The sequence below is a fragment of the Thunnus maccoyii genome, chromosome 21 (assembly GCF_910596095.1).
Source record: "Thunnus maccoyii chromosome 21, fThuMac1.1, whole genome shotgun sequence".
Classification (NCBI taxonomy): domain Eukaryota; kingdom Metazoa; phylum Chordata; class Actinopteri; order Scombriformes; family Scombridae; genus Thunnus; species Thunnus maccoyii.
In genome coordinates this window covers 14,145,302-14,172,996 of record NC_056553.1, presented here as the reverse complement: position 1 = coordinate 14,172,996, position 27,695 = coordinate 14,145,302, and the positions used below count along the sequence as shown (strand labels likewise).

Below are 27,695 nucleotides of genomic sequence, written 5' to 3'. Positions count from 1 at the left end.
CTGGCTCACTTTCACACTGTCATGGCTTACTGGGACACTTGAATGGAACAGAGCATCACTAATGTCATTAGTAACACCTGTGCTTTTCTAACTATCACATTTTAAAAGGTCTGCTTTGAAAAAGGCCCATTGGCACGAGTGGATGAGCGTGTCTGTGCTTATCCACACACAACAAGGAAAAGAAGAGCCATAAAGTATCAGTTAGCACCTTTTGGGACTTGCTTTTGTACTGTGTGACTTTCTGAATCTATACCTGAAATAAGTTTTTGCTGCTAAGAAATGAATGTGCAGATATCCTCACTGTTATGCATTGAAACTTATGATTTTTGGCCTCTGTCATGCAATATATTCTGTAAATGTAATCCTCTGTGAGACAATAGATGTAATGGATCCTGTCATTATAGTCCTCTGTACTGAAATAAATATTGTGATTACAGTCCCTTGTTATGCAATTGATATTGTCATTATAGACCAATGCATTAGTGTAATGGGTTAATAGCCTCTTTTATTTCCATTATAGTGAATGGGTTCCCTTGGTCTTCTTGTACTAAAGACATACTAGAGCTTCTGGTTTTCAAGTTTGGGAAAACTGTTTATCTTAGCAGTATGTTAAAACAGTACCACTATTTGGACATCATATACCACCAAAATGTGGAGATACACTTTTGGATATTATAATAACTGGGCATACCTGGGTGTAGCAAGTGCAATATAAATTCTATTAGCGTTGTGTAGAAATCATGTATAAACTCATATTTGTATCTGACTATGCATTGATCCTTAATATGCAAAATATGCATCCAGAAAATGCAGATGTGGCCTACAAACATCAGCTCATTTGTTGAGTAAAGAACACTTGACACACACACGCACTTATGAAAACACGCACACGAGTTATATACACATTTATTTGTTATTCTGCATATGCTAATAGACGTAATGGGGAACAATGCTCTACAGAAATGTTGACATACATGTACCATAACAAAGTGTTCTGTGGTCACATAATTGTTTGGACTACTACATGCATACAAAGATGTTGCTTTGTACAGAAACAGTCTGTAGCTCAGAATGTGTCTAATGATAATATTCTCCAAAGCTGAACAGGAAAAAAGAAAAAAAAAAACAACAAATGTAAGAGGCAGAGTACACAGAGACATAAGAAGAAACAATGTAGCTTTATGCATTTTTAGGGAGCAAGGTTTGGTAAGCACGCATGAGTGACACGGACAATACCCATTCTCTCAGAGAAAATAAAGACACAACCTTTCCACTCTGTACAGTATCACAGATGATAATGTCACTGTGAGACAGTAAGACAGAGCACAGTCCTTTTGCTGTCAGCTCACAGAATTAATTTCAGTATCCACACAAACATCATCCCGAGGGAATATAGCTGATCAGTCCAAATCCCTTGTTTATCTACCCTACCTGTCAAAATGAAGGATTACTCAAGGCTAACACGGAGACATGATTACTACAAACAAGGGATGACGGAAAAAAACGTAAATTGAACATACAGGTACAGAAAAAAAAGAGCTTTAACACGAAGGTTATTTTCTAACCTTCCTTACAAAACATAAAGAAAGAAAGACAAATGAAAACCCCAAACAACAACACCCACCACTGACCACGCACTTTACTTTGGAGAGTACCAAAGAATTTGAAACTGTGTTTCCAATGAGGGATCGATCATTTCACATGAAAGATAATTCCATGAGCTCTCACATGAATCTCTGATTACTGAGTCAAATTATGTTGGTCTGGGCATACAGTATGTATACAGACAAATGGAAATATGGACCACAACTGAGCACTGACGTGATGTAACCATTTGGGAGGACTCCACATCATCTCTTCTCTTAACTCTCATAGCTTTCCCTTATTTTAGCCTTTGTTTTACCCATTGATCACTGTTCCTGAGGGCATGCCATGGGGTTAGAGCCTCTGAAGCTGTAGGGATTGGAGCACCCAGTGGTGTCAGCATGGGAAATAATTAGATGGATCAGTTCAGTGACAGTAGGGATCTCTTCTTGCCTGAGGTCAGTTAGACACACAACTCTCCTCTTCTGTCTAGTTCTCAGCTCTGAAACTCTGACTTTTCAAACTTCAATCCCTTTGTTTGTGCTCCTTCCTGCCTCACTGAAGACTGATGGGGGTGGATACTGAATGTGGTACACAGATTACCCAGGAGGAGGGAGAAATATTGCCGCTCCTTACTCCGGGAGCCAAGACATCAATGTGGATTTGACAACATCACCTTTCAAAAAGTACAGAAGTAACTAGTTAACATTAGCTGTTAAAGAAAAACAGAGAATCTATCCAATCGGAAACATCAGAGAGTTATAGAAAACCTGAGAACTCAATAACATTACTTGTATCTATTACATAAAGACCTGATTTCTCCTATAAAATTAGAATTTTCTGTACAGTGCTATATGAACAAAGCAAAATGACTTGCTACCTTCTCATAAACAGCAGTGTTATGAAAAGGCACGCATCATTTCAACCACCATATGGCAGGAAATTGTGGTCGTGCTCCATTTTGGTTTAGAAAAAATAGAATCATTTTCAACGTTAATTCACAAAAAACATAAAATCCTTTGTGTGTGGCCATTTAAATTAGATTATCTTAATATCTTCCACAGACATTTGTTAGATTTTTATGTAAATCTAACAGCAATATAAAAGGCCCAAGTGGTCAATTTGGATCCCTATTCCCACAGATAATCAAATTTGAGGTCCATTGATATCTGGCATTAAGATGCCTGACAGCATATGCCAGCCATATAATATTAAAAAGTAAAAGTCAAATTCTCATTTGCATTGTTTGTGAGATTCTGGTAGTTGTAATACTGTTTTGCCTCATATTAAAGATATAACATTTGAAAAATACAAGTAATTTCTGCCTGTACACTTACAAATCCCATAGACAGAAAATAAAGTGCCACAATTCTTGGCCTGCATAGATTGCAGTATGCGGTATTGCACATTCCACACCTCTCTGTGAGAAGACAAAACATGATAATAACAATAATAATAATAATAATAAGAAAAAAGAAAGAAAACAATATAACAAACTGACAAACGACAAATAACTCACCCATATACTTCCTGTCAGTACCATTCTAGTTTGTGTGGCTTTCACAAACACACCTCTAGTACACTCAGCCAAGTGTCATGCTGAAACAATAGACAAATATTCCAGCAATAAATTGGAATCAAAGGCAACATACAACAGATATTTTCAGTCAGTGTAAAACAAAAGTGAGAAAGAAGACAAGAAAAAAAAAATCCTTTGGGTTTAAGTTTGACTGAAAATAGTTTTGTTCACAAGAAAACACAATAAATTACAGTCCAAGACACTACGGATATACAAAAAATGATGCATTAAATTTATCAGCAGGATCGGATAAACTTGCAGTAGTATGGAACAAATTTCAACAACGACATCAGGGCGCTGAGGATAGGACAATGAACACAATGCAGGTAAACAAACCATAAGGAAAACAAAACCAAAAAAACATAACTACTGTCATAATACATGTTATTATCGTATATGATATTATGCAGCTGAGATAGATGAAAGCTCGTCAGTGTGCTTGATTTGGTCCATTGATATCACAAAGATTACTGTCATTTTCTTGTGGTAGACTCACTTTTGAATTGCCAAAATAGATAATTACAGAGCATATATGTGTATTGATGACCAGATCTACTGTGTTTAATTAATAAATAGTCTTAATTCTGTTTTATGGAATCTCACTTACCTACTGTCGAATTTTTCTACAACCAATCTAGTCCTACTTATTTCATATTTTAATCTTAAAACTACTTTTAGATGTATATATTTGATGTCAGAGAGTAAATAAGATTTATTTCTGTGATTTGTATGGAATCAAAAAGTTGAACAAGGAGCAAAACAATCTTAAACCTTGTCCTAGCTTCTGAAACCAGATGATAAATATTTTCAGTAGTTGTAGCATCTGATAGTTCCTGTCCTTACTTGTTACATACAGTACGTATTTGGCAACTACATGCGCTTTAGAAGAATCCAGGGGTCAGATGCATAAACAATGTGTACACACAAAAACCATACATACGCCATTTCCTGCACATAAATGGGTATTGATAGATGCAGAATGTACGGTGAGAATGTGCAAACCTCACACATTCTTTAGACCAGGCGTACACATGGTTTTCTAAAGCGATCTGAGGGTGATGTGATGAGGTGGAGATGAAATATAATGTGAATCTTTTAGTAAACATTGTTTAAGTTGATAACCAGCTGCACTGATTGTGTGATTTTTTTTCTGCATTTACACAGAGATTTGTAAAAACCCGATTAAAACCACACTTATAAACGTAACATTTATTACTTTTGTGTGATTAATTTGATCATTCTTTTAATTTACATAAGAGTCAACATTTTATTTACTGTTAATATTCTTTTTATTTTATCCTTAGTTGTATCACATCTTTTAAAGTTGGTTTAGATATGAGTGCTACAAACTAATCATTGATTACATTTCTGAGATATCACTGCCGACAATGGTTTACAGGTCCATGTGATGAATTAATGATATGGACAGTATAAAGAGCTGCACAGTTATGTAATGAAAGCTGTTCTGCTGTTGGAGAGCCTTGCTGGTGCAACACAGTCGGTGAAACGGCATTTCTTCTTCCCTCTTTGTTTCACTGACGTGTACAGACTGGTGGAGCAGGCGGCGAACTGATATAAAAACAGCTGGTTAAGGGTGTGTCTTCATCCATTTACAGCTAATTGTGGGAGTGCAAATGAGGCTAGTGCATGTGCGCCCAGTTACTCAGTGACTGAGATTCATAAAACAGAACCATGCATACGCACGGCTTTATAAATCTGATGAAAAGAATGTATATGCATATTTCTGACTTTGTGCGTACACACAGTTTTAGTCATGAATCTACACAGAGTTTTACGCATCTGGCCCCGGGTGCTTTTGTCCTTCTTACCCACGGTCATTAATTCATTTGAATATCAGATTCTCAACTGAAAGTTCAACAGTCGTTATGAAAACCAAAAGCAATAATGTCAACGTTACAGTTTCATACACAATTTTTCACACAAAAAACATTACAGGGTCGTCATGGGAACACTTTGCATTTCCACAAAAGGTAATGATATGTTTTTTTTATAGGTCGCTACGATGCAACACCCAGTCTGAGGGCTCTCAATTCAACTCCCACCCCACCCCTCCCTTTTCACATTGCAAATATTTGTACCTTCAGTGACAGTTTTCCTTTGCCATCCTGTGCATTGTCATTGCCTTAGATGTCCTAGTATTTACAGTGGAGCACTTTCAGCAAACTAAGCACCGTAAAATATCTGTCTTTTTTAAATGCATGCTTTTTACAGATAAGTCCCTCTGTGCATTTCCTTCTTTTGCTAGAAAAAGGAGACTGTCATTATGTACATTGAGAGGACCAAAATGTCTACATTAGTTGATGAATTCCCTCTGTTTTTCCTCTTTGAGCCCACTGTTTGTCCCAAAGTCATTCTAAATTCTGCACGAAGCACTGCAGTTTCTTTTTCAGCAATACACAACAACACAAGTAAAAGGGACTTGTCATGCCATGCAAAAATATCTTTCACTACAACTGCACTCTTGTCTTTTCTTCCTGCTCTCCCACACTCCAGGCTGAGGTTGCAGTGGGTCTATTGTCCCTCAAAGCTCCTCTTACAGTCACATGCTGGTTTCACAGGTTGGAGAGAGGCTGCCATCCCCGGGTCTCAGGTGGATATCGGATGTAAACATGTGGTTCTCTACTTTGTGTCCACTTTGGTTACTGTCAGCCTTGACCTCTTCGCCTGCCCCAACCACATCTTGGGTACAATTTTGTGCTGCTGTCTTGGGTGACAAGGGTGCGACTGCAGCGCCTGCCACCTCCATCAGATGCTTCTCCTCGTGGTTCTCTGTGGATTGATCTTCATCGCCGGGTGGTGTGTCTACCACCAACCGCTTAGGGGACAAGGGGCAGGTCTCCTCCTCTGTGACTGGGAGTAGCGCCTCTGAATTGCGGATGAGTGGTGAGGTCTCTCCCTCTGGAGACTCGTCTTCCAGGATGCTGGAGCTGATGTCTCCAGGAGAGGTAGTGCTGGGTGGTGTTAGTGGGCCTTCAGCAGAGGTTTTGGTGAAGTTGACCTTTAACCCCTTTATTTTAAGAGGGTTATTCCCTCTGATAGAGCTCTGGATTTTCTCTACAGAATTGTTAAAGCTGTCCCCTACCCCTATATGGAGCTCTGATCCATCACGTGGGTTGACGGATTCATAGAGGCCATCTTTGAGCATGGTGTCAGGAGAGCTCTGGTCATCAATTGCCCTCAGTTGGCTAAGATCAAGAGGTGGTGGGGCTTTGGGGTGTCTGATCTGATCTGGCCCAGCTTCTTCCTCACCTGAGTTGGGGCCCTGCTTTGTATAGTCCGTTGAGCAGCTGGCAAAGTCATCTGCAGAGGAGGGTTGGACCTCCCTCATCTCCAACTCCACCTCTTCTTTTAATGTGTATTCAGGGCTGTAAGATTTCTTAGGTGAGACCGGGGCGGTCACAGTTGTGCTCAGAGTGCTCATGGAACTTGTAGTGTTGAGATTGGTGAAGGACTGTGACTTGGTCATCTGGTTGTACATCTCCTCCAGTTTCTGAACATTAAGGTGCTGTGGGGTCCTGTTTACCCACTGGGTACCTCCAGTGGTGGTGGTAGATATACGATTAGGGGAGCCTTGTGGCAGAGTATCTGGGTTTCTTTTGTCTGGCGACTTTAGGTTGGTTTCAGAGGTGGCATGCCTGGTTGAGCCACCCCAGCGGCTAGGCGACAGGTGGTTGTCCAGGGAAGTTTTGTCCTCTCCTTTCTCCACTACCACATCCATCAGTTCCATACTGCGGGCAAAGGCATCTTTTAGGTTCATTGACACAATACTGCCATTCCTCTTGGCTCTCTCAAGTGCCTCCCTCCTCTTGATGGCCTTCTCCTGCCTCTTTTGCTCTTTATAGAACTCAGAGAAGTTGTTAACAATAATGGGGATGGGTAGGGCAATTACCAGCACTCCTGCAATGCAGCAGAGCCCACCCACAATCTTTCCAAGTAAAGTCTGTGGGTAAATGTCACCATAGCCCACTGTAGTCATCGTAATGGTGGCCCACCAGAATGAGGCAGGGATACTGGTGAATTTTGTGGCATCTTCATCTTTCTCAGCAAAGAAGACCAAGCTGGAAAATATCATGATGCCCATGGCAAGAAATAAAATAAGCAGCCCCAATTCATTGTAGCTCCTTCTCAAAGTAAATCCTAGAGACTGGAGCCCTGTTGAGTGCCTGGCCAACTTCAGGATCCTCAATATTCTCATGATCCTGAATATCTGCACCACACGGCGCACATTTTGGAACTGCAGCACGCTCTTGTTGGACTCAGTTAGGAAGATGGTGACATAGTAGGGCAGGATGGCCAGCAAGTCAATGACATTCAGTGGGCCTTTGAAGAACTTCCACTTGTTAGGAGAGGAGAGGAAGCGAAGGAGGTACTCCATGGTGAACCAAGCAATGCACACAGCCTCCACGTGGGCCAGTTGGGGATTGTCATTGGCCTGGCCGAATTCGTCTATGACCTGAAGCTCTGGTAAGGTGTTGAGAGACAGAGCGATGGTGGAGAGGACGATGAATAGGATTGATATGATGGCCAGAATCTAGAGAAGAGAAGCACAGAGGAAAACAATATTAGAGGGATACAATAAGAAATCCAAGTTCATATGAAAAATGACTTTTATAGCTCTAACCCTAATAAACTGAAAAAGAGACTCGATATTCAGTGTCAAAATATAACACACCATAACATGTTGACTCAAGATACTTTGTCTCTCTTAATCAGCATGTTATGGCTCAGTTGTTTGTGACAGATATGGGATACATCTTGAATAACAGTGTGGAGGTGTGTGGTTTGCATTAGGGACAGGAGGAGATGCACAAATAAATGCTGAAAGGTGTGAAGTATAAATGATATGAATACAATGAATTAGTGTCTTAGCTTAAAAGGAACTGTGAGGTGTGTTCCTGAATGAAAACACATTATGCATATAGAATATAGAATATGCCTCAGCGTTGTACATTCAGACAGACTGATGAATTGTAAAGTAAAATGACAAAAGAAGGTACCAAACAAGTACTTAAGTCTTTGAATGAATGCAGCATTGCAGGAGAGTTATTAAATAAGGAAGACATTAAAATCAGGGGAAATAACTAGGCCAGAATCCTATTTTGGAAATTGTATGTGTGTGTGTGTGTGTGATCCCATCTACAATAGATAAAAGGATAAAAGGATTTCAGCTCCACCTGTTGGCAACAGTTTAAAACTCACTCATTCTTAAAATATAATTTATTGCTTTCAATAATCAAAGAAAGGTGACTGGGTTTTTAAAATGCACAAAATATAGTGTGCTTATGTCATTTCCGATGCCTTCTGCTTATTAAGGGGATGGGTAAAGAACATCCTGCATTATCCTAGGAGGTCAGCACACCATGAGGCTGTGTTCCAACTGCAGCTCTTTACCTTGACCAGGCGTTATTGACCTCTATATATTAAATCTGGCTTTAGATGTTCCAGCTGAGGTTTGATATTTATTAAATGAAAGCGTGTGCGCAATGTATGGTGTGTGGAAGAGTATTCTTGAATGTCACAGTAAGTTTAAATATGAGATGAGTTGAGTCTGGCTCTTTCATCATCCCTTCACTGTTCTTCTGCAGTGCCACTCCATATTTTATCTCTGCTTCTGCCTTGCACCAGAACCAAAGATAAAACTCCTTATAATGCTGCTGGGATTATTCCAGGTCCTTTTTCCACAGCTCAACAGTGTCTTAACCCACAGGTGAAAAGTCTCTTTCCTACACTCTCTATGGTACTGCAGTATAACCTATCAACCGAAATCCAGTGCATGGAAAAATAAGGATTCTTTTGTGAGGAGTCCTCTATGACCCGAGCAATATAAAACCCATTAAAATCTAATAAACAAAGATTGAAGCGTCTCAGTCAAGATAGGAAAACAAGGCACCCTGAATACTAATCACAAACCACATTAAGTTGCAGAACACACTGATTATCTTACATGAATTTACGCATTGCTGCCTGGAGATACTCACTGTATTGCTTTTAAGACTTCCCTAATTGAGCAAATACCATGCATGAATGGAGCTCAAGGATTTTGCAGAATTGTTCAGAGGTCAGTCATTACCGTAGCCCGTCCATTAGCCTTTGGCACGCATTGGCATACCGGAAAACATTGGCTAAAGGCTAGTGACATTGCAACATTTTCAACTCTTAAGTGACACACAATTATGATATATAAAAAAATGTTTTCAAAGGAAGAAAATCCCCTCTAATAAATGAGAAAGACTGAAAAATGAATAGAGACAGAGAGCGAAATAGAGTCAAATAAGTGTCATGGCTGAGCAGAGGAAGTGTTATCACTAAATGAATGCTGGTGCTGATTAGGTTAAATCTATTAGCAGCTAAGTGAGGCAACCTGGGCCTGGCCCAGTACCAAGCTGAAAGACTGTGGAGTCACAGTAAGGACGCACATTGCTTCCATACTCATGAACTTTTTGGCAAGCTCATTTGAAGCTCACCCCCTGGTGCCAAGACACTCTATCAGAGGATCTTTGCTTGTGTTCCTGTTGCTGAACATCTTGGCACCAAGTCAGCTTCAAAGGTAGAAGAGTAGATTAGACCATGAGATAATGATTTTTCTTAGTTTATAGGCTTACCGGCGGTAAATTGTATGGCTTAGGCAGATGATTTTTCAGATATAGTAGAAGAGTAAATATGATTTGTGGTAATACAAGCAAAAGGTAACTCATTCTTTAGAGGTCAACTATTCTGTATTTAGATTCACATTAACCGTATCAGAGGAGACAGTTAATCTTCAACTGTTCCACACGTTGCAGCAAGAGAGCCCTTTAAAGTCACACTATGAACAGCTGAATGAATGGACTTGCGGGAATGCACGCAAACACACACTCACACACACACACACACACAGAAAGAGAGAGAGTGATTAATGTTTTCACTGACCCATACCCAATCTCACCTTCCTACACACCCCATGCTTCCCTTGCTCATGGACACCAGCAAATGGCATTTGAGTGTGCGAATGAGCAATCCTGAGGGGGCTTGCATTAACCTACTGTAATTGAGTGGGAGTAGTTAAGAAGATCAATTACTTGGACTCAGTCTTCTTTGCCCCTGATTTGCATGTGCGGTGGCATTAAGTATAGCATCAAATGCCGGGAGTGGTGGATTAAAAAACGGAAATAAGTGCAGCCATGCCACTTGACCTAGAAGTGACCTGGTGACGGAAAGCTAACGGAGACAGGAAATGAGACAAGATGTCTTACTCCACCGGACACATTTAAATCTGTGGATGTGTTCTTTGAAAAGGAGTTCAAGAGTTAGACAACATGGGATTAAAATGTCACTAGTACCCTGATTATTTTACTAAACTAATCAATGCTACCTGCCGACTAAGCTACATACCTATCTACTGTCAGAGACAAGAAGCTAGAGAGCGGTGTTTTGCTGTGATTTCACTGGAATATTTGTCTTTGATAGCTAAAATGCAAAGCAATTTTAAAGAAATCTGTATCACTTACAACAGAAATAGGCTAGCTAATTTTAAGGTTAAAGAGCAAAATTAAATGTCAAATGATCAATGCTCCAAGTTTTACTATATTCAATCCCTTTCTCTTACATTTTTCTCTGCCTCTTTCTATATTAATCTTTCTCTGCCCCTGTTCCTGTGAAGGTTTTGACCCCAGGATGTCATGGTCAGGTCATGGCCAGGCAGTTCATGAGACATTATTGGCTTAGACGGGATGGTAATGTCTTCCGATGATCAGGTGATGTGTACCATGCTTAATTGTCTGTGGCTATTCTGGCTCCTTGACTCTCCATCCACCAACTCTACTGCAATGATTGCTTAGCATGACTGTGCTGTGACCACCAGTGAACCTGCTTCATTTTGAGATTTACAATGAGATGAAAGACAGATGGCGGGAGAGAATTAGTAAATGTCATCTGACTTTTATTTTTCATACAATACTCTGAGGATTTCCCTTGATGCTTTTGCTCTTAACTCCTGAGCACATTATAAAACACATCATGAAAAAAAATAAATAAATCACTTGATGAATGTCCTCACAAAAGCAAAAACACAGCTGGCTCAATTCTTTTTGGGACAGCTTAAAAAAAATAGTCCAAATAGTGAAAGTGTAAGCAGCAATTTAGGTGGATATCTGGAGAGTGAATGTGCTTCAGCCACCAACACCCACTCTCGCAATTTCATTCCACCGCTTCTCCATGATAGTATTTGATCCTCTGGGAGACCTGAGCAGGAAGTGTGAAGTTGATCCAGAGGAGAAAACACGTAGCAGCCACTGACTTGAGAGCTCTCTTGAGCCTCTCCTCTGAGCCTCTCTTGATTTCCATCTTAAGCTGCCTGTCATCTCAACAACTACTCTTGAAATTGCGAGAATCACCTTATCCCATCTTCTTTTGGTTCTCTTCCCACAAAAGGCAGTTAATAGGGACACTAACTCCACTCTTATCAGTGACAGCCCTGTGGTCACTAACACTTACACCCCACTTTTTGCATCACCTCTTATGCCCACATCCTCCCCCTCACGACATCCCCACCACCATTCCTTCGTTTGAGGGAGGACAGCTGCTGCGAGGAAGAGAAATAACCAGCGCCACACCAGTGGCCCATCTGCCAGCTAGGGGGAGGCTATCGATTGTGTACACATCAAATTATGGCCACTGAACCAGGCCCACTGAGCTTGTATTGATCTCCCTGCTCAGAGCTCTTATGGACCATGATCCACCTCTGAGATCCTGACTGACCACCCTCCACCCCCTCTTCCTCACTTGTGTCATCAATTTGTGCTGGACAAATTGTGTCATTCCTCAGATATGATAATTTTTTTGCTGCAGAATCAATCCAGCCGATTATGGCTATGGTAATGTGGATTGATCCCAGGACTTCTGTGGTATTTTATCTTCTGAGACTGTATCTCTTCCAGTGTGATGACCCTGTCAAAGAATGCACTTGTGCATGCTTTGACAGGGTCATCACACTTTGTTTTTGTACACAATTTTAATGGTTTAATTATTGTACTAAGCTTACATATGGGCAATTTCCTTTTATTATTCAGACAAATGGCTTTATATGCTTGAAGTAGGTTTAGGACTACCCAAATGACAAAGTTTGACTCCTAAATGTGCACAAATTCTGTTAGTGAGCCATTACCAGCAATTAATGAAGGCACAGAGCAAATATGGCATTATATAGGAAACTGGCACAGATACTTTAAGAGAGATTTATAAGCCATGGATAGTTAGGGTTTGACTCTAATACAAGCGCCCTTAGAGAGACTCAACATTAATCAACAAAGGAGGAGAGACATCTTCCCTCCCACTCTCTCAAGATTCTGCTGGTTGAGTGCCTTTTCTGTGGCCAGTTTCCAAAGACTTCACAGAGCGAGAGAGGGAGACAGAGAAAAGCAGAGAAGGATTGTGATATTTGGTGGCCGTCCACTGTGTTTTCCCACAGCTCCAAGGTTCAGAGAGGTTTGGAGGAATGCCACAGTCATTACGATTTGGGCCTCAATTCTAAAGCCGTAGTCTGCGGACAAGATAATTGAGTTCACAAAGCACTGGAGAAAAATAAATGATGTAAAACTGATCCAACAGAATTCTTGAAACTGGGACAATATATGCAATTGAAATATGTCCCAAGCCTTTTTTGTGTTTTACAACTTTGCAGCAAAATCAGATAAAAGAAACTACTCCGGTGTCCATCTGGCTAACTATGTTTGGCAACTACAGTGGGAGTTTAGAACATATTAACGACGGTTTATTATTCCAAGAAAAACTATTGAGCTGTTCATAAATCTTTGACAGCTCACAGTGTAGTCAATAATTACAGTGGATATAACCGATTTGTCTTGGCATAACACAGCATCACCATACTGTGTCCCTTACAATTTAATTTGTCATCAGTCAGCTAGACTATATTATGCGTCCCTCTGTGTTTGGCAACCTTTGTCAAGAGTATTGGCATGATATGATTGAAGTCACAATTTCACGGTCAATCTCAGTGAGGTGCCTTAAAATCAGTATGAGAGACAAACTCTGCATATAAATGATTTTTCTTGCAGTGTTTTTCTTTAAAGCATAAGGCCTTCGGTGTGACATCCATAAAAGATGCTGAACTCTCTCTCTCACTTGTGAATTGACTCTTATATTATCATTGCTGGAGGCATGCAACAGTGGGGGTCCTGGGGATTCAGGCCATACCATACACTTAGGTGCACAAAAACTAGTTGTAGTGGGTTGACAGCATATGGAAGGAACCTTAATCAGTAACCACTTCTCATAATCTTGCAGACCACCTGCACTTTTTGCTATATGGAGATTGTTTTCAGCCATAATATTACAAGACAGAAAAAAGAGGAACAACCAATAAATAAATAAGTAAAACAGAAATTTAAATGACCCTTCTGCATTATTGACAAACATCTCCTGCTGCTAGAGTGTATTCCCTGCCTGGTTACTGTAGTGTTTATTTTGATCTCTTCACCGAACTTCATTGTGTCCCCTTTTCTTTCCATTCTTGTAAACACATTGTTCATACCCTTCTCCTCAAAGCCCTTTTTGTAGAACCAGGGAGGAAAGTGGGCTAGTATAAAATATTTATAGAGTGCCTTCATCCGTCGGGCCAGTTGCACAAACACGCCTGCACACAACAAGCAACACAGCCGTATGTCAGCATGTGGCGCTCCATTACAGCTCACAGGAGTTTGGGTTGAGTGACACGTCCATGATTAGTAGATTGAACTATCACACATAAAATGACGCATTAGATGACACATTGTACCGACAATTCCTCCTTTGGTGTTTATTTAAATGACACATTACTGGAATCCCATTAATACACATGCTAATTAATTTTAACAATAACATTGCAAGGGAAATGTGCCAGTGTAGGAATCCCTATGAGTCCTGAGAATTGGCAAACAGCATAGAGAAGAGAAGAGTCTGACTTTATTTGATGCTACATTCACATTGTGGTGGTATGGAGGAGACAGCAAATCAGATGTTTGTTGTTTTTCAGTATAGTGCAGCCTGCTACCTAAGACTAAGAGTCTCATTTCTTCAAACTTCTGCCTAAAGGCCATAACACACTGAAAGCGATAATTGACGTGCCTCATTTGATGCGCCTCATTTGATGCTCCTATTGCGCACTCCAGGCATCAGATTTGAAATGCCAACAACACAAAACCAACACAGATTTGTTCTGTTGTTCTGTGTATTTACTGCTGCATGAATTGGATGTAATGAATGAATGAAAAGGAGAAAAGGCAGAGGAAGAAAACAAAACTAAGAGCATCTGTTTCCACAGTAAATCATCTGTTGAGTGTTTGATGGTTATTTATTTGTGCTTTAGAATGTAACCGCCATGAAATAATCAGAAAATAACGTTTTATATCTCTCATTCACTCTACCACAGCTCCTTCTCCTCGCTCGACCACCGCCGCACTCTCTCTATGTCTTGCTTGTGCTCTCAGCCCGCTTGGGCGAAATGCGCGTCAGGCACTTTCAGTGCGTTTGGGCCTTAACTCTGTAGACAACCAAATACAAATAGGAAGTTGAAAAGTTCAGAAAAATCAATGCATATACACTATCCACGTTTGCTTTCTGCTCTTGCAAATAAACATGTTGAAAATTCCAACAGAGGCAATGATTGTCAACCATTTTCTACCTCTTCTTCCACTGTCCTCTTCCAGTGATGATAGAATAGATTGTACAAATCTGCATGTGCATCATTTGCATGTGAGACCCTGCACTGTAGAGCCACTTAGCCCTATAGTGCAGTATTTCAAATAAACATGTAATTAATATGTTGAAACATAACCCTGTTTGGATGAATTTTTTGAGAAGCAACACAGACGTTAGATTTATGCTTTACTGCTCATATTTTCAAACTGTATGTTTCAGTTTAACAAGAGAAAAGGCTTTGATAATGAGGACTAAACCGAGGTGTTCGGCTAACATAACAAGTCGGCTGCTGGAGTGGAGAGCTGCTAACACCTACACTCTGCTGTAGTAGCATCTTGGTTCCCACACAATAGATGTCCTAGTCCTGAAAGATAGTTTTTCTAATGTAACCTGCTGTCCCAAAAGTAATGTAGTTGTAGCTAACGTTCCTTGGCTTTGAAAGTAATGCTCGGTTACTACTAGTTGTAGTAAGCTAGTTAACCGGGCATGCTAATGTTTTGCAGCTTAGATACATTAGAGAAGATAAACACACTCTTTATCCATTCCTGCTAATTTTCCTCTTGTGTTTTTTTAATTTTGGTAAGACTAAAAACAAAAGATACAACCCTAACAGAAATATGCAGAGTATTTCTCTTACTCCTTTATTAGTTTTATAGAAAAAATACAGTGGGTCTATGTCATTTTTTTTTTTTAACAAAAATTATGAATAATTCTAAAAAATATAGAAAATATCCTGTTGAATGCTACTGATTGGATAAAAAAAAATCTATATGACATCCAGTAATGCTGACCAGTGTAGCTTTTTTTAGGCCACAATCAACCAAGCACAACAGCACTCAGGTGAACTTAAACATTTATGAGTGTGCTGCCACACAACAAATTCACAATCATACACACAATGGCAATGCTTCAAATGCTAAACTTCATACCAGGAGCTACAGCAGCTCGGCCATTCCTGGACTCAACCTTGAGAGAAAATCAGCCAACTCCTCTTTTCAATCAAATGTATTGATGAATTTATTTAAAGCTCTGATAGGATCCTTGAGCCATCCACTGACTGAAATAGATACCTAATGCTTGGTCCATCCTCCTGTATATCCTGTAACATAGCCCTCTGTGTCTGTGATCAGATTTCTACACCCAGTAACTATAGTCTTCAGGACAGATCTGATTGCGGCTGAACAATACTTCATAACTCCATTAAAAAAAGATATCCCACAGCGTGTTGATGCTATTTCCGTGGACAACTCAGCAGTTTTCTGAATTAAGTGTTGGATGTAAAAGTGGTTCCCACAGGGACCCAGCCTCATAGGAAGGGCAGTGAGGAAAGTCATACACACTGCGTCACAAAGCATTTAATACAAAAGCACACTAAATTTTAGGACAATGACTTGATTAGTCTTCTTTTCGCTCAGTTCTTTTCACTTTTGGCAGCCCAAACTAACTCTAATCGCGCCAATCTTTATCTGGATCTCACTGTCCTTTCCCTGTAATCTGTCCATCATTATTGCCCTCTTAGCTGCCTTGCAACCAATCAGTGCTTGTGACTTTCACACCACAAATGTCAGGGAAAAACAGAGAGAGAGAGAGCGAGAGAGAGAGCAGGCTGCGCTAACTCTATGGGAAAAACATAAGAGCTGTATTTCCTTTTACTGTCAAAATTACAAAGATATGGGAGCAAAAATCATTTATGAAATAAAACTAATTTATAACAAGATTAAAACCTGCAGTAATAAACAAAAGATATACTCCCAATGGGAGAAAATCCAATAAAATTCATTTCTCTTGAAGTAAAATAAATAAGAACCTGCCATAAGCTATAGTTTGTTGCCTGCAAAGCATTGTCTTCTGTTTCAATGTACTTTCTTTGGAAATGTCTTAGCATAATAAAAAATCTTTCTGAATAGGGATTTGAAAGATCTAGATATACATATTTACATTAGAAACCAATTTTAACAATGTTCTTCCTCCATGTCCTTTCTCCGCCTGGAGTGATGACATGAAAAAAGTATGTGTGCACGTGCATATGTTTCTGTGCATGCGCTTGTGTGTGCATGTGTTCCTCGATGTGTACACGTGTGTGTATTTCTGAGGAGAACAAGCCTTCGGCCCTTATGGCGTGACAACATTATTAACCTATATGCCTCCGACATCCCCCCCCTGAGAGAAAAGAGCAGCAGGCAGACCAGAGATACAGCCAGTACCCCCTACAACATGTAAATGCACAAGGTCTTTTATAGTATATGCATATACTGTGTATTTGCAAATCTATACACATGCTTCTTACACTAAAGAACTGCATGTGCTAAAGAGGAATCTTTTAAAAAGGATGCCATATTATCAAGTGAAAACAACATAATTACAATAGATAACCTTCTTATGTTTTGAGTAATTTTCAGCTGAGCAGCTCTGTGTTCCCGCAGGGGTGTGTGTCTTCATGTGTGACCGAGAGCGAGAGAGAGACACCCTGAGTGAGCAGTCAACAGGGCTAAGTGTAATTACCGCTAAGTGTGCTAGCCCCTGCGCCTGAGTAGCGATCACTGTGTTAATCACTCGGCCAGGACACCATAATCAACACTTCCTAAAGCCACAGACCAGTGGACGTAAGGAGAAACAAACACGTAGCTCGGACCGTGTAACAGTTAATATTCACGATGAGCTGAGTGCTGCAAATAACTCGCCAGGCTCTTAGCTGCTCTGGAGCGCGCCTGTACATGTGCAGATAACAACAAGGGAAGGATCTCTTACAAGCTCCCTGCTCCTCTCTACCCCTCAGTCTCCTAATATCATCATCCATCTGAGCTCGGAGGCTGAGGGAAGATAGGAAGGTGGGGTAGTGGTGGTGAAGAGGTATATATGTGTGTGTGGTGCTTTCCAGAAATTTAGAATTACTCTCCTGTCACCTCTCCTGTGTGCTTGTCTTTCACAGATAAGACCAGGAAAACCTCACAGGAGAAACCTCACTCTTACCTACACCTCCCCCACACACGCTCACATACAAACATACAGTACAAATGCTTGTAAAATGCCCTCCCTCGCCTCTTGCTTTTCCTCTTTTTTTCTCTCTTTCCAAAACACACACTGTCACATTCAGCTGCACTCAGCAGGCTCTTACAGTTCTCGGCACTACACCCTCACATTAAAGAAGAGAATTCCAACCTCTCTCCTCTCTCCCCTCTCCTGTCGTACCTCTATCTGTTATCCTCAATAACTACGCCTCACCTTGCTGTCTGAGTCAAACTGTGTAACCATGGAGATGTCTCCCAGCACTACTAGCGCAAGTTGAGCAGAAAGCAGCTTTGTGTCTTAAACACTGTTTTTTTTTCCTGTGATGCAGAGTCTTTACCATTCAGCCGAGCGAGCCGCAGAAGCCCTTTGAGCTGTGGGATGATGGAGAAAGATTTCAGGGTGAAGAGAGGTTACTAAGTGCATTGGAATTCAAAGCAACAGTCAGAACAGTCGGAACAGTCAGCCCCAGTGAATGCCATAATGAATTCCAACAATATGAGATAACATATGCCATTTAGGGGAAACTTTTGTTTAAAGTGGCTTACAGTACTACGAGGAGGAACATTTTAGGACGTCACACCATAGAGTGTATATAAAGATGGACAACGTGTCTCCACTTCCTGCTGCTATTCAAAAGTGAAGCCAAAATATCTTGTTTGCGGGCGCTGCCATCTTGCTTGTGTGACATCATTTACAACCAGAGTCTGCGCAGTAGAGTTGGTAGACCCGCCCCCTCAACTTGACTGATAGCCAAGAAAAGCCACCATTGAGAGGTAAACCAGCCAAAACCAGCCTGTAACTAGCAGCTACAGCTAGTAGTGAATCACAAATGAAAACATACATTAGTATCTTCCATCAGAAACTGCTGCGGTCACTTGGCTCGTCTGACGGAAGTTTGAGGGTGGCTGTCAAACATGACACCACACCCCTGTTTTAGGAGATATACTGAAACCAGCCACCAGTGGGCGATTGAGATATTTTGGCTTCACTTTTGGAGAGCTGTCTTGTCATCTATCTTTATATGCAGTCTATGTGACACACACTGAAGAAAACAGTGTAAATGACCTCAGAGACATTAGAGAGGCCAGTAGTGTGGTGCTGTTGGACTGTAATTTAGTGAGAGCTGTGCCCACAAGAGGGAGCTCCTCTTTCCATTACAGCTGAATTCAACTAGTGAGAATGCCTTTTTATGACTTGTTTTCCCAAGGAGGTCGTTTGGAGGTGGGGAGAAAAGTGGCTACTGAGTTTTTATGTGCATAGGAGTTGTGATAATCCTTTGGTTATTCCATCTATCCTTCACGCAGAGCATGAAAAACACTCTTTCTCTTTCTTTCTCCTTCTCCATCTCTCAGTTGGGACTGCAGGAACACAAGTGGTCACCGAAGAGTCAGCTAATCCTAATCAAGTATGAAGCATTAAGAATAAAGCACAACCTTGAGCCCTGGGTGGCACTCCCCTTCATTTATATTCCCTACGACACCAGCATCCACTACCCACTCCAACACCATTGCTCCAAAATGTGGACTGTTGCAGTGTGTGGCTGTTTGACTATTGGCTTTGGATGTGCACATTGTGTCAATCTCAATTGTCCCTCTCACAAAGTCTCTTTCAAATTATGTGCTGGCTGTGCAAAACTCTCAATCGTGGTTTGGCTGATTTATTGTTATTCACCTTCACTTTCAAGGACAGACCTGTGCCTCCATCACTGTCTGTCTTTACACTTCACTCATACTCACTCATACTTACTTACTTACTGTACCATAGAAAAGAGGAATTCACACACATGCACTCACATATACTTTCCGCCTTCCCTGACTTTTTAAAATATATATTTCTGTCTCTCTAGGGAAGTAAGGTGAGTAGGAGGAATATGAACCAAACTCTGCATGAGAAACACACCCAATTGACAACATGGTTTCCTCTCCACTGAGATTCACCTGGATGATGTTTGCATTATTATTTTTTATGACAAGAGACAAGGAGAAACAAGACAGGCACAACAGCAGGCAACAAAGTGAATAAGTAAATGAATAGTCAAACATTATACAGCAAGACCAACAAACAGATAGCAAACCAAATAATGATAAATTAAGAAATATGACCTTTTTTGAAAATGCATTTTCTATCTTATGAGGAAACTATATTGTCATGCTAGAGCCTCCACACGACTATGCATGTCTCTGACTCTGCACCAGCTTGCCACCTTAGTCCTGTTTTATACCAATATCCGTTTTGTCCTCTTCATCCCAATTACCAAACAACACCTTGACATTGCCGTCTGCTCCCGGGAAAAGAGAGAAGCTTAGCGACCATGGTGTCAACAACATATTGACGCTTGCCTCCGTAACCATAGAAACTTGTGAACTTGATCTGAAAGGTGGCCATCATCACAGGAAAACTGTAAGAGATTCTGTGCCCATCATGGCTTTAGATGTCCTATTTTGCCACTGAAAGTTGATAAAACACTTATACATGTACACACTGCATCTAAAGGTTTTAGTAAAGCCACAGATCAGCTGAGTGATTTCAGCAATTATCTTCGCCGGGGCAACCCCTTACTTACAACAACACATGCTGCTCTCTCTCTCGCAATGTGCCATGATGTTTACTTTAGTAATGACTCATGCTGGATAATACTCCGTGGTTGTCGGCAACAAAAGAACAGCCAACATACCACAATGGAAAGTGACTTTGAAAAAAAAAAAAAAAAAAAAAAGTGGTAAGAATGACTGAGCAATTGAGCTGAGTGCTGCTTCATGGCAGAGGCAAGCAGGGAGCGCTGATAAGGGAGCTGTAATAATGGACAGAATTTCACAGCCTTTGTTCCACAGCAAATGAGAGTGATGATCATCAGGCTTGGGAGCGGCACTAGGAGACTGTTTCCATGGCGTTAGAACGAGGTACGCCCGTGTATGTGTGTGTGTGTGTGTGTAGATCTGAGTGGGTGGCAGTATTGTGTGTAGGTTGGGGTGGAGGTTGGGGTATTGATAGGTTGCCTGTCCTTGAGAAGGCCAGATTGGGACGCCCCCACTCTTCACGGGAGATTTCCTTTAATTAATCCAAATGAGGACACACTTGCAACGCAGGCGTACACACACGCACATGCACACAGATGCCTGTATGCAATGATTACCACAACCACAGTAGCAAGGGAGAGGATGACAGTATAGCAGTTGTATGTCTGAATTTTAGATTTTATTGTAAAGGTTACATGCTGAAATTCATGTTTAATATGTTAATAAATAAATGTCTTCAGAGGAGGAATATCTTTTACATTTCCGCCTAAATGCTTCACTTAAATGGGTTTTTTTTTTTGAATTCCTTTCTTTTCCCTTTTTTCTTTTTATCTTTGTGTCCGTTTTGTATTGGCAAATGTTCAAGTTTGATGTGAGCCACTGAGGCCATCCGGCTTATGGCCCAGTCAAATCAGGTAATCAGCGCAGCTGTGTCGGAGCAGGTATAGGATTAACAAATCTGTGTCTATAAGACGATAAGCTCCCATAACATTTCCACAAACACCAAGAGTATTTCCATGCAGGTGGGGGGAGAGCTGAAAATGAAAAGCTAGGTTTGCTATCAGATTATTTGCTTATTACCCCTTATGTGAAGGAAAGAGTGAGTAACTGCTTACACACTCTTATCCTTACTAAAGATAGACTTCAAATCCTATTACAATTATCCTGAATCATCCTCAGATTGAATGGTATGAGTGCCCCTGCAGATTCAACAACCAAAACTGAAGGTCCCCGCAGGAGGGCAAGGAGGAACGAAAGGAGAGTCTCTGCTGTTGCACCAACACACTGAACAACAACATTCGAGATGTTTTCCTCACACAACATGGGTTAAGTACACTGTTGCACAGTTATTACACCCTAGTGTGTGGGCTGACGGTGGGAGATAAGAAAATTGGGGGGTTGAACGTACATGAGCAGACGCAGCAAGAGACACAAATCACAGCTGAACATTTGCTGATAATAATCTAGTCATCATGCCCCCAGGGGCTGATTCATTTGCAGATACATGGATCAGGACATATGAGAAGTTCATATGTGGCGGCATGAAGTGTTTTAGTGATAATACATGCTGCCCTTTAAGCAGAAGAGCCATTTTAAGCCCACATGTTGGCAATCGTCTGCCCTGCTGAGTGTGCACGACACCAAATTACGATCAGCTCTGTGGCTGACCATGACCTTAGAACTCCCTGTGGAGAGAAATACTGGCAATATTAGTATTCATAGTACTTCTTGTGTCTCATGAACAATAATGATTAGCTGCAATGCCACACCACTCTATAATATCTATAAACTGAGCGGTACGGAGCAATAATGTGTACATGCGTGCTGACACTCTGAAACAAATGAATTAACAGAATAGACAGAAAAATGTGAGAAAGGAACAGGAGCTGTAGCAACACTTTGTATTGACCCCACACTTTTGACGATAGGTTGAATAATTGATTGTTAATTGATTGATTATTTGTTTGAATCATTTTTCATGAAAAAAATGGCTAACATTTGCTAGTTTCTGCTTCTCAAATGTGAGGATTTGGACTTGTCTGTTTTATATGATTGCAACTGAACAAGTTTAGATTTTGTATTGTTGGTCGGACAAAACATAAAAATTGAAGGCATAACTTTGGGCTCTCTGAATTTGTGATGGGCATTTTTCACTATTTTCTGAAAATTTGTAGACTTAATAATAAATCAGTTAATCAGAAAAATAATGTAGTAAAATTATTGTTGGTTGCAGGCCTACTACAGTTATGAATTACTTTGTTACTGCAATACTACTTTACATAAAATACAACTTACAAGACACTACAAACAGTTCTTACTTAGGAGGATCAGAATACAGGATTTGTGGAAATAACTCCACATAGTACATAAACAGAACAGAAAGTAAATAATAATGAGGGCTCATGCATCTGGGATGGCAGATTAGTTGAATAGGTGGCGTATTGTGCTCATACTAAAAGCCAGTGAAGAGTGAAAACAAACAATTAAACCTTTACACTGACATTCTTGGATGTGTAATCCTATTACTGAAAGAACTCCAGTGCTAGTGTCTTGTGAAGAGGATCAGCTGTGTTAACAAAGATAATAACTTCAAAATCAAACATCACATTCATTATACAGTTCTGTCAATAACACACACTATAAGGGATAGAAGGAGACAAAAAGATACAATGCTGCCTGTAGCCAATGCTGAGAAAATCAGAAGCACACAAGCTCTTCTAAAGCAACTTCTAATGTTGCCAGTCAGCTCCTGAGAACCTAATGCAATCAGGATTCAGCATGACCCTGGCACTGCCCCAAAATACGTCAGGCCAAGGTGTCTTCTACTTTTAGATCATCAGGTTTGCAGAGGTGATCTTCTTCGTTGACACGATGCTGTAAAAATTCTTTTAAAATTCTAAATTCTGTGAATCAACAATTCTTTCACATCTGTATCTCTGCTTTTAGTTTAGACATTTTGTTGATCAAAAGCTGATGTCATACAATACTCCAATTTGCCCACATGTTTTTTGTTCCCTCAAGTTTAAAGGCCTGTGATGCCATGATAAGCAAGCACAAACCTTTTATCACTGTCAGACGACAATATATTTTGTTGATGTTAACAAGGCTCTGCCAGGGTTTTAAGTGTCTATTAATCATTCTTATTACATAGACTAATAAACAGTGCTACCATGTAGGGGGCTATTACATTGTTAAAAGCCTAGTAATTCCTATGCACTACACAGAGAAAACACCATAAAACATGCTAATGTAGAATTGAGTGTAAATTATATCTTGATTAAGAGGGAGATAGGAGAATTTCTTCTTTGGCATGCAAAAAGATTGCAAAATAGAGACTTTATCCAGTGACCTAATCTTCCCTTTTAAGTCTGTAAGCATCTTTGAAAACAGTCCATCTCTAACAGCCATATAAGTTATTACTAGATGAGAGAAGTCGGCTGTATAAACCAATGATGTGTTTAGTTTGTTTCTGGATAACAAACAGCCTAGATATTTAAATAAAATATTAGATAAATATATTTGCCATATTACTATTTAAAGGAGGTGAGAGCACTGCAAATCCAAAATTAGTCATTCTTTTGAAAGGCAGAAATCTCATGAAAAGTTTAATGGTTTAGTTTAGTGAACTCTGGTATGTATAATTTATAACTGTGGTCTCAGTTCTGACTGCGTGTGTGAAAAAGCTGCAAATTATTATGTAGTAAGAGTTCTCAAACTTTCAGGCTTGCAGTAATTGGCCTGCTTTTTGAACTTTTATTTTTTTCACTTGCTTACCCCAGCTCTGCAAATCTGAGTAAGAAAACAGTTGCACAACACTTTATACAGTGACGCTGATCTGCTGCCTTAGCTAAAGAAACTCAAGGCCAAAATAATTGGCCTTGTCTCTTTTGGTGTCACTGATCCTATTCTTTTTCACGCTATGTTGCCTCGGCTATGTAATAGCAGGTAAACAATTTATTATAGTTACCCCCGTAACAGCAGGGGAACTCTTCCTCTTCATAATTTAAGCCAGGATACAGGAACATAAGTCCCCTCTGTCTCGCCCCGCTAGTGATACACATCAAGCTAACACCTCACAAAGTGTTTCTTCGCTGAGCAAACAAACATAACCACTCTCCACAACACTGAGCTTAACGTGAGTGATACGCTTGGGGCAAGTCTTAGGAAACAGCAGGCAACTCTCTCTCTCTCAGACACATACACACACACACACACACACACACACACACTGAATAATGTACAATATAATGAGTGTAAACCTGTGCCCCTGGCTTACAAGGTTGAATACACTCACATTTTATGAGAAATAGCATGACAAAATAACTCTCAAATTACTAGAGTCATTATACTATAACAAACATTGTTACAGGATGTTTGTCATCGGATCGGATATTCTTTTAATCTGACTTTATTGTATGGACCAGGAACAGGATCATCATCGTCTATGTGAGAAAAATAAGTACAATATCAGACATATTTTCTCATTCAAGAAAATGGGAAGGTGTGTCCAAACTTTTGACTGGTACTATATCTGTGTGTATTGTGTTAGGGTATGTGTGTAAGTGACAGTGAGAAACCTGCTGTAAATCACCCAGCTCTTAGCTACTGGCACATTAACAACCAGTATTAATGAGCAGCATTTGAAGCCTCTTATTTCCTGTGTTGACCTCCCCTCACTGTTCGGTTTCATGCTCCGGTTAAAATACAAAATTTATGCCGCTTGGATGTCCCATTGAGGCACACCATACTCTTAGAAAATCCCACAATCAATGTCAAATATTGATTCTTTTTCATTAAGTCCAGTCACAGGCCCTCCTAGCGTGCAGCTTTTTGCTCTGAAATCCCATTCGAAATTTTCATCAGAATTAATGGGGATTGGTTGGTGGAGAAATGGGGTTGCGTAAACTGGGGGTGTGTGTGTTTGTAATAATGGATTTAGGAGAGCGGAACCAAAGCTCAGATATACTATGGTGATAAACGGCTCATTCCTTTGTTTCCTACTTTGCTTCTGCTCACCTTTCTGTCCGGTGAAGAATAAAAAGAAGTGTGGCTGGACTGTGACACGACACCACTGTAACACAAATAACATCGACTACATTTGTAGCACGTAAAGATGATATTCCTGTAGGGATACTGAATGCCTGTGTACTGGTGTATATGTGTGTGTATGTGTATGTATGTGTGGGTGTGTGCATGTCTTTGGTTTAAAAGCTTTCCTGTGCATCTGAAAGATGATGTCATTGCTGGCATCAGTGTTTCCTGCTTGACAAACAGGAACAGTGGATCCCATGGCTGCCAGTGCATGCGGCTAAATTAGGCTTGGGGACAGCACACCACACTCTGATGTCATTGGGGACCTAAGAACAGTTGCCACATGAACAACGGTGGCTTTAACCTTGGCACCCATCTTACATTGCATTCCACTGCTGCATCCCCCTCGAACTATCCCCACTTTCTCATTCAACTCTCTTGCCCCGTGATCAATGAGACAACACCTCATTTGCCCTCTTCTCCTTCCTCTCCCACACTGTTTCTTCTTCACCCCCTCAATTCCCGTGGTTGAAGTAATAAGCCTCTCTCAATACAGCATACCCAGAGTTCTAAGTTGAGAGTTCAGACACGCAATAACAGGAAGATGCAGCAAACCCCTTTTCAACTGGGATCACAGTGTTCTTGCTGACATCACCAGCTCTGCTAAGGTCAGGTGATTACACTTCCATACAACTGTACACCTGTTATCTTCAATATAATAAATACAATGTTAGATAAGGATAGATAAGATAGATAAGGTTGTTCTCAGTGAGGATGACAGTTCTAATATGAACATAATCTTACAATTGTGGGTTTGGCTGTCTTTCGCCATCACTGCTAGTTGATGTGAAATGTACAGTATACTGGGATATCCCAAAGAAATCCTGAAGAAAAATGGAAAGAGCAAGAACAATCCATTTAGACCATTCTAGGCTAAATAGAGACTTTGATTTGGACTTCGGCCAGGACTGATGACGTTGAACAAGTCCACAAGTACAGACAAGAACAGAGACTGAGAAAGGCATAAGTCTACTTTAACCCTGTCTTCTAAAAATTACATTTATATATGACTAAATTGCAACAGCAAATATGTTTTGCCAGAAATATAATGCTGGCTGATTTACATTTCTCTCAACATAATGAGAAAATGTTTATTACCATATTTGGCAAATTGTAAAACTGTTGATACCATCCATAATGAGTGAAATGTTCAGTGACAACATAGTTCTTTTTTTTCTCCACGAAAATATATAATCTTGCTGTACATTAACCGCTAGAAGTAACTACAGCAGTGTTAAACTTTTTATGGTTATGTTTAGGCACTGGCAGCACTTGCTTAAAGTTAGAGTGAGAGGTCTTGGTTTGATACAGAAAGAAAACTCTGCAATGACTTGAAGCACAACATGTTTATTATCATTCAAGCAAAACCTCAATCTTTCACTAACCTTAACCAAAGTGCTTTTGTTGCCTAAACCTAACCACATGCAGGACACCTGCCATTCACCCGACTTCCTCCCTCTGACTTCAGTGTGATATATAAATGTAGCAAAAAAAAACCCCTCCTTCCCTTCTGTCTCTCCTCCTCCCCCTTTCCCTCTCTATTCATCTCCTCGTTTCACTCAAACCCTTATAAGAGAACAGCAGTGTCTTAGACGAGCATCTAACTAACATTTCATCACTTGTGACTGACTGACTGGATGAAGAACCAAAACTGTGTGACAAGGTCTTTTGTTTTTTCTCTGACGTCTCCGTTCAGGACAAGAAGAGAGACAAGTTGCTTAATCTGTCTGTAGGAGGATCGAGAGTAATCCCTCCTGACAGGCAAACCCCTAATGACTCTGTGTGGCAGACTCAGGTTTATTAACACCAACAAGGCAGATATTGATGATAGTAAGTGGCACCGCTCATATGCTGCATTGCGCTGGAGCATGTGGCTTCACTGTGGGCTGCTGGATAAACAAGCAATATTCTTTTCCCTCATGTCTTTGAGATGATGTGTGAGGCCAGGCTGTGAAATGAGGCAAGCCAGAGAACATAGAACATGTGGATGCCTTTGGGGCAATGGGGGTTGCAGCATTTTAGGCACTCGAATGACTATATACTGCATGTGGGTGTGAAAATACACAAATAATCACCCAAGCATGCACACATGCAAGACACACTAATGCCATAAATATGCTGGAACATTCATTTCTTCAGCTCTATTTTTTTTAATTAGCTAAATTGCTCCTTTCCTTCTTCTATATAATGATCTCGGAGTTAACCTGCACAGACCTTTAAAG

The 27,695-nt window shown here is 40.4% G+C and overlaps 1 protein-coding gene across 1 annotated transcript in view; it reads right to left on the bottom strand.

Annotated features, from left to right (window-relative positions):
• Positions 1-5,253: 5,253 nt before the first annotated feature.
• kcnb2b (potassium voltage-gated channel subfamily B member 2b) overlaps positions 5,254-27,695 on the bottom strand; it is an 80,108-nt gene continuing 57,666 nt past the window's right edge. Inside the window, exon 3 of the mRNA XM_042398614.1 lies at positions 5,254-7,715. Within this exon, the coding sequence (XP_042254548.1) occupies positions 5,724-7,715 (1,992 nt within the window). The 3' untranslated portion in view covers positions 5,254-5,723. The remainder of the gene's footprint in view (positions 7,716-27,695) is intronic.